At 37.1% G+C, this 8,086-nt stretch overlaps 1 protein-coding gene across 1 annotated transcript; it reads right to left on the bottom strand.

Annotated features, from left to right (window-relative positions):
* Nucleotides 1-2,069: 2,069 nt before the first annotated feature.
* On the bottom strand, nt 2,070-3,176 carry LOC123660580. The gene has a single exon (XM_045595636.1). The coding sequence runs from the start codon at nt 3,174-3,176 to the stop codon at nt 2,070-2,072; it is 1,107 nt and encodes a 368-aa protein (XP_045451592.1).
* Nucleotides 3,177-8,086: the final 4,910 nt, after the last annotated feature.

Below are 8,086 nucleotides of genomic sequence, written 5' to 3'. Positions count from 1 at the left end.
GCATACAAAAGACAAGGACTTTTTAAGCACAACGTAAGATTATTCACAAAAATATTAAAAAACAATGGGCCTAAACGTGACCCTTGAGGAACGCCGGATGGTACCGTAAAGACAGATGAAAGGCCACCTTTTAGAGCAACCAACTGAGTTCTTCTGCTTAAATAAGATTCCACCCATCTTAAAAGATTACCATGAACACCATATCGTGCCAACTTATGTGTTAAAATGGAATGATTGACTCGATCAAAAGCTTTAGAGAAGTCGGTGTAGATTGAGTCAACTTGCCCGCACTTAGCAAATACTTTACACAAGTAACTCTTATACTCCAACAGATTACCCTTCACGAAACAATGATGATTAGGAGATAAAGAAGATTTAAAATGATTATACAGCACATCATAAACAATTGACTCAAACAGTTTGGCACAGCAAGACAAAATACTTATAGGACGATAATTTTCGCAACATGATTTGTCACCTGATTTAAAAACAGGGACAATATGAGCTGTTTTCCACAGTGTAGGAAACGTACCAGACTTTAAGGATTTATTGAAAAGAACACATAAAGGAATACAAATTGTTTTAATACAACGCTTGTATACAACAGGAGGGATACCGTCTGGTCTCGATCCCTTGTGTTCATTAATATTTTTAATTTTAAGCTTAATTTGATGTTCATTTACGGCCAAAGAATTAATGGAATCATTAGGTTCTGGATAGTTTAGAAAGTCTGAATGTTGAGCGCAATTGGCCGAGTTATTAGAGTAAACAGAACTAAAGTATTTCGCAAATAATTCGCATATTTCTTTTCTGCTAGATGCTTCATAACCTATATAATTCATGGTGCTGGGGATATTGCTATTGCTACATTTTTTAATAATAATAATAATAATAATAATAATAATAATAATAATAATAATTTATTTTTTTATAACAAGACACCATCAACTTCTTACCCCTCGCACGCAACATGGCAAATGTATCATAATCTCGAGGGTTCTTAAACTTTTTATATAATTTGTGAAATTTGCGTTTTTCTTTTAGACATCGCTTTAAGCCACGACTAAACCAAACCGGGAAAGCCGAAGAATGAACATCAGTCATCGGAGTACTTTTTCCTATCAACCTTATCAGTTCCTTATAAAATTGTTGGACGTCGACATCAATATCTGAAGAACTAAGTATTTGCTGCCAGTCAGTCCACTCGATATCTCTGTTTAACTCATCAAAGTTACATTTATTATAATTATAACGCTTGCACCGCTTACGGTCAAGATCTTTGGAAGCCGAAGGCATAGTGATAACTGCAACAAGAGCAGGATGATGGGAGTCTGGTGAACACAATGGTTCAGCCTCACACGTGGAACATTCAATTGAGGATAAAATGAGATCGAGGTACCGATTAATGCGATTAGGAATACCATTGAACTGCACCAAGCCACACACACTCACAAACTCAATCAAATAGCTAGCTTTATTATCTTGAGGAGATACCGCAGAATAGCCCAAGGTGTCCCCATTCTTCATCCATGTAATATGTGGTGTGTTAAAATCACCAATTAAAACAAACTCGTCAGTTGATTTTGCATCCATTATAATTTTAGTACACGAGTTATAAAATAGCTCAAGTAGATCTAAAGAGATATCCGGTGGTAAGTAACAAATGCAAATATGAATTGATTTATGAGAGTCATTGCTCGGCAATACAGTTATCCATAAATCTTCAACCATACTATCCCAAGAATAGCGCCTAATAACATTATGCTCTCTCTTAATACCCAAGAGCACACCACCCCCATCGCCCTTTCCTATACATGTTGTACAACGATCTCTGCGAAAAATATTGTAGCGTGTATCGAGTATTTCATTATCATATACGGAATTATTGAGATTGGTCTCAGTTAAGCAAATTACATCATAATCATTGTTCAAAACATTAGAATATATTTCATTAATTTTAGTTCTAATCCTATTAACATTCTGATAAAAAATTTCCATGATAAAAACGCAAACTAGTACAACTGAAATGAAATATCCTGATAGAAAAAGAAAAATAAGAGGTTGAATTTTTAAGGCTTTTGAAGCTTATTTAAAATTTCATGATTCTTTATCCAGATGGCGGGACTATCATCGTCACGTCTAGCGAAAATCTTTCCAAAACGTACCCACACATACTTATAGTTATGAGATTTAGTTAATTTACGAGATTCAGAGTATAACATTTTTAAAGTTGGTGAAAGATGTTCGCTCACAAATATTTTCTGATGTTCTCCATTGATGTCCAAATGTGTTGATCCTAGTCTATCATTACGATGAGCCTTGTTAAAGCAATAAAATGCAGACAAAATTTCATCTCGTTGAGAAGTAGAAGATAGACCCACAAGTATGTTACGAGGCCGCCTGGAAGTATGATTCATCTTGGCTACACGATGGCAAAATCGTATGGAAGAATCATCTACTGTAAAGTTAATGACACTACATAATTTCTTGAACAACATTAACACATTTTCATTTTTGCTCTCCGGTACATCTTGTATTTCAACGTTGCAGGCTCTTGAGTTCTTCTCCATGATGGCCAGCTCATCCTCAATTCTACTTAAAGATGCTTGCAATCGAATGTTTTCAGACTCCATATTCTTAATGATCTTATTTTTTTCTTCTATATGGAGTTTAAGGTATTTTTGTTCCTCACAAATGAAATCTGTAGTATTCGTGAAATCGTTTTTTATTTCTTGTATTACAGGATTCATTTCACTATGAACGATATCTACAATGTCTTGCTTTAAAGTAGCTCTAAACACTTGAGAAAATTCTAAAAAACTGGACTTAAGCTTAGAATCCAAAAGACGACTGATGCTGTCGAGTGTGAGTGGCTCTGATGTCGTGCTGTTGCTGTCAATTGTGGCATCTAGGTTCAAATTGTCACACGACATATTCATTGGTTCTGTAGTAACTTGTGTAGACCTCACCGGAGTATTACAATTCGAGCCAGTACGGCGTGTCACATTGTTACAAGAAGGACAAATCCAGGAAGAGAGGTATTCTTTAGAGAGCTTAGCAAACTGTGCATTCTTTATATTCAGGTACATGTGATGATATTTTAACTTGCACAAGCTACATTGCAAAAATGTTTTTGGCTCAACATGTTTCCTGCAAGCGTCACAACAGCGATCCATATCGTCCCCCAAAATTTCACTATACCATATAATATTAACAAAAACAATATTGTTGTTTATTTAAATATTGTTCATTTAAGCAATTATTTATCTTTTATTCATCCCTTTTGCAAATAAATTTAAATGAAATATAAAGTAAAACAAAAAAGTAAAAGTAATACAAATTTAAACAACTACAACTACCAAACAAATTAATTGATACATTTCAAATACATATCAATAGTAACACTAATTACTTATATAATTATATAAAAAATTGTGTCTGTAAAAAAAAATATATTGCATAAACAAAAAAAAATATTGAAGAAAAAAAAAATGTTAAATTAAAAAAAAGTAAAATTAATAATATACATATGAAATATTAAAAAACAACAAAAAAAGATTAATATAAATAAATAAATAAATATAGATATATAAAGAATGAAATAAAAAATTAATAATTAAACAAGCAACAAAAAGCTTCAACAAAAATAAAATAAAAGAGCGACACAGGCAGGGCGTGAGGATCGAACTTGGTTATTCTTGTCTTAAGTCCAATTCTATGTTATAACTTAAAAAGCTACAGTGACATGCATAGATCTTGTGAATATTGCGTATGTTTCAAAACGCACTCTTCCAGTCATTCAATTATCGTAACAAAGATGCGGTCACTTCGAAATATTATTAGGAATGTCACGATATAATTTTAAAATACTCACAGCTTGAATAACGAACACGCCGATTAATAATGATAACACCAGTTGAATATATAAACTAACAGTACGCTTTGTAATTGTAAATTCAAATTATGAGATTAAACGATTTCTAAGCACAGAAAATCACTTTTAACCACTGTTTTGATCTATACATTAGGAGACACACCAAAACACGTCCGTTCGCTTTAATGACAGATGAAAGAAGAAATAATTTAATAATATATGTATTTTTTTTTTCATCAACGTCGATATTCATATCGTTTACAGACAAAAAGTGAGAACCAGTAGTAGCTCTACACGGTAGGTACTAAAAATAGAAATACTATACGTTTTAATATCGCATCACAAAATCGTATTAGCCAATAAAAACAAAGCTACCGAGTTGCGCCGGAGTCGACCAATGACGGCATTGGTCACCTGTAACCGTCGGCGTCGCGCGTCCCTGGCTTTCAGTCGGTCAGTAATACCATAACGGTTCATGCGTACATTAGGTCAAGGACATTTAAATTATTATTCACCGGAGTTTGAAGATGTTCTTGAGTACTTCGAGCGTGATCCCCGGCGGAGGACAAGGATGGCAGCAAGAGAATTCGATGTTAGCCAAAACTTCGTATGGAAGATATTACGTACACAAGAATTACACCCGTATCATTTTCGTAAGGCTCACGTAATAAACAACGCACCGACAAGAATCGCCTTTTGCCAGTGGTTGTTAAATAATACAAACGCCAACATACTTTGGACGGACGAGTCACTGTTTACTCGAGTGGGACTATACAATGTGCTGGGCTCTAATTAACCCCCACTTGATACGAGAAAACCATCGTCAGGTTCGTTTCAGTGTGAACACGTGTAGGCCGGTATTATTCTTGTGGTCGGAAATAAAAAGTTATACACGTCAATATGAAAGCTGTGATGATTTACGCATTGCGATAGTGAACGCTTTTGATAAAGTGAAATGTGATAAAGACACATTAAGAAAATTAAAAGACATTGTATTAAACGTGTACGTTTGTGTATTGAACGCAGCAGACTCCATTTAGAGCAGTTGCTTCGATACTGAGAAGTGTAAATAGTGTAAATAAACTGTTAATAGGTATGTAAGTTAATTATTCTGTAGATAGCTCCGATTTTTTAAATACGCCTGAAATTTATACCTACAGCCCGTTTATAAATTGATTTGTTGTGAAAAGAACAATCGTGGTTAGTAATCGAAAAGAAGTTTAAATAAAATAAGTATTTCTGACGGTCCTAAGCCCGTGTAAAGTATGAAGGACAAACGAATCTATCTATGTAAGTACTCGCTAGCTCGCGCCTATAGGTATACTTTTATCAACCGAAACGCGCACGGACGTGTTTCATTCATATAAAATAACTAGCTGTGCCCGCGGCTTCGCTCGCGTTGAAATCAGTGTGTCACAAAGTTTTCCCGGCAAACTTCCAGTGAAACTTTCATCAAAATCGGCTTAGCCGTTCAGTAGAATTTGAGGAAATCGATCACATACACTTTTTGAGACTTTGTTTTATAATACACCAACTGTTGCCCGCGACTACGACTACGATCAAGATGTTTAACGCAAATTATTTTTTTATTTCAGTCACTTGAAATGTTTATCACGCTGAGTAACTTTTGAAAAGGCACAGGTAGTATAATTTAATAGTTATATTTATAAAACCTCTCTATACACCACATTTTTAGTTTTATTTTCAGGCTGCAGTATAAATAACCTATCAGGCAAACTTATAGCTACTGTATATGTCTCATAAAAACCATCAACCCTAATTAAACTCCTTAGCGGTGGAATATCGCAAAATCCGTTCTTAGCGGACGTCTACTAACTATAATCTACCTGCTAAATTTCTTCTTTGTCCATCCTAGATGGATGGATCATCCAGCGGTTTTTGAGTTCTCGTGATGAGTGAGTCAGTGACCTTTCTATTATATATATATATATATATATATATATATATATATATATATATATATATATTTAGGAACCAGATGTGGAATCGAAATAAAAAATACAGTAGCAATTACTTACAAGCTTTTATACTTATATCAGGATAGACTGTATGTAACCAAATGTGTTACAAAAATAAAATAAAGCTAACGTTTAAATAACTTTAACGAATACTACTCGATTACAAAATTAGGCAGGTTAACTCTCCAAACGGACAAGGGTTTCCTACACGACACACGTTCACAGTTCACGAAGTGCGTCTCGAACTGAAACGCGCACAGCGCACGCGCATCATCCCTCCTACGTTGACCTTTCTTCACTATTCTTCTAACACGGCCTCTCCTGACTGGAGGACGTCCTCGTGCTCCTGTGTCTCCTGATGTTGGGCGCCTACCGAGCAGGAGGGCACAGGCTCCGTAGTAGGCTCGCGAGACACATTGTTGCTCCGAGCAGTTTGCTCAGGCATGGACTCCATATCGTCATCATGGTCTGCACCTGAGAACATAAAACATATCGGATCGGAATATCAGCAATTACCAAGAACACATTGATCCGTAGTTGATCACAAATACAAATACAAATACCAGAAAGGAAGCACGACGTTAGCTATCTCTGACTGTAAGAAACATAGGCACGACGTTAGCTTATTTCTTACATCCGCTCACCTACATGGCATAGGCACGACGTTAGCGTACCATGAGGTTCGCACGAATGGCAGAGGCGCGACGTTAATTTACCACTTTAATTTAACCACATGGCATAGGCACGACGTTAGCGTACCATGAGGTTCGCACGAATGGCAGAGGCGCGACGTTAGCTTACCACTTTAAATTAACCACATGGCATAGGCACGACGTTAGCGTACCATGAGGCTCGTACGAATGGCAGAGGCGCGACGTTAGCGTACCATTTAAAAATCAACCACATGGCATAGGCACGACGTTAGCGTACCATGAGGCTCATAGCAGGGTTACAAGCAGGGTTTCCTGCACAAGAAGATACGGGTCGGTGTATTTGCAGATCAAAGATAGTCAACCGCCGCGGCACCCACTAGTCGGCAGCATCCGCGAGATACCATGACTGACGGTTCAAGAAGACCGCAGACAGAATACAGTCAGCAGCTGCGTCGCCCGATTCTGCGGCGCCCGAAGCTCGCAGCTGGCAAGCAGAGTAGCCCGCAGATAGAAGACAGTCAAGGCTGCATCGCCTGAGTCGAACTTGCCAGTCACTTGTGCCCGCTGCTTAACGGTCTCTGGCATGCGAGCTTCGACTAAAACTTGCACCTTCTGTTCGCTCGGCTGCACCTGACCCTTAACGACAGTCCGTTCCGAAAATTCTACTTTAGTGGACAAAAAAGAGCATTACTTTAGGTTAATAGAAAAGCCAGAATCAGTCAAAGTTTGAAGCACCTTGCGAAGAGTCAACAGACCCTCATTAATTGTACTGCTCAGTTTATACTGAGATGATACATCGTCAATATACATGACATCAACAGACTCTAAGTATGCGTAAAGAGTTTTTGACAGTATCCGCTGGTAAACAACAGGTGCATTTGCTAAACTATAGGCATTTTCAAATATTCATAGTGCCCCTCTGGTGTAACAAAACCTGTGAGTGGTATTGAGGCATTATCCACAGGTATCGGATGAAATCCTATGGGCATCTCGAGACTGGCGGTGGCTTTTGTGTTTACGTAATCGTTCAATGTGATCGTCGATCAACAGTAAAGAGAAGCGATCGTTAACTGTAATTTCGTTGAGTTTACGATAGTCGACACACATGCAGCCAGACCAGATTTTTTTTTTTGCTAATAGGATAGAACTCGCATATTTCAATTCAGAGTCTAGATTGATATTCTTTTCGAGAAGATCTTTAATTGTTTCGTGAATATTTTATAATTTCGGGATAAGATTGCCTCTAGGGCCTTTAATAAACTGGCATAGCACTATTTAATTTAATTGACACGCTGCCGGTGTTAACTGTGGACGTAACCGTCCCAGAAATACAACAGTTCAAAAATGTCTTAATTAGGTTTAACAGGTTACTTAAATTTTGATCAGCTGTTAAAGATGTCTTAATGGGAATCTGTGTAGTCGGCATGGTGCATGTGCAACATCAACTGTAAGACGAGGCTTGTAAGTAAGGTATTGCTGGTCACGGGTACGTACATGAGTAGCAACTCCGCGGTTCAATACATCGGTACCAACAATAATAGGAGTATTCATAAGTTCAGGGGACACGGCATGTAAGTCCA

This window comes from Melitaea cinxia, chromosome 15 (genome assembly GCF_905220565.1).
Source record: "Melitaea cinxia chromosome 15, ilMelCinx1.1, whole genome shotgun sequence".
Lineage (NCBI taxonomy): Eukaryota > Metazoa > Arthropoda > Insecta > Lepidoptera > Nymphalidae > Melitaea > Melitaea cinxia.
Note: the sequence above shows the minus strand (reverse complement) of the source record. Positions and strands in the feature narration are given on the sequence as shown.

What these genes read in the sequence shown, in the direction of transcription:
- LOC123660580 (XM_045595636.1), bottom strand. Translation starts at nt 3,176, where the DNA reads ATGGATCGCTGTTGTGACGCTTGCAGGAAACATGTTGAGCCAAAAACA.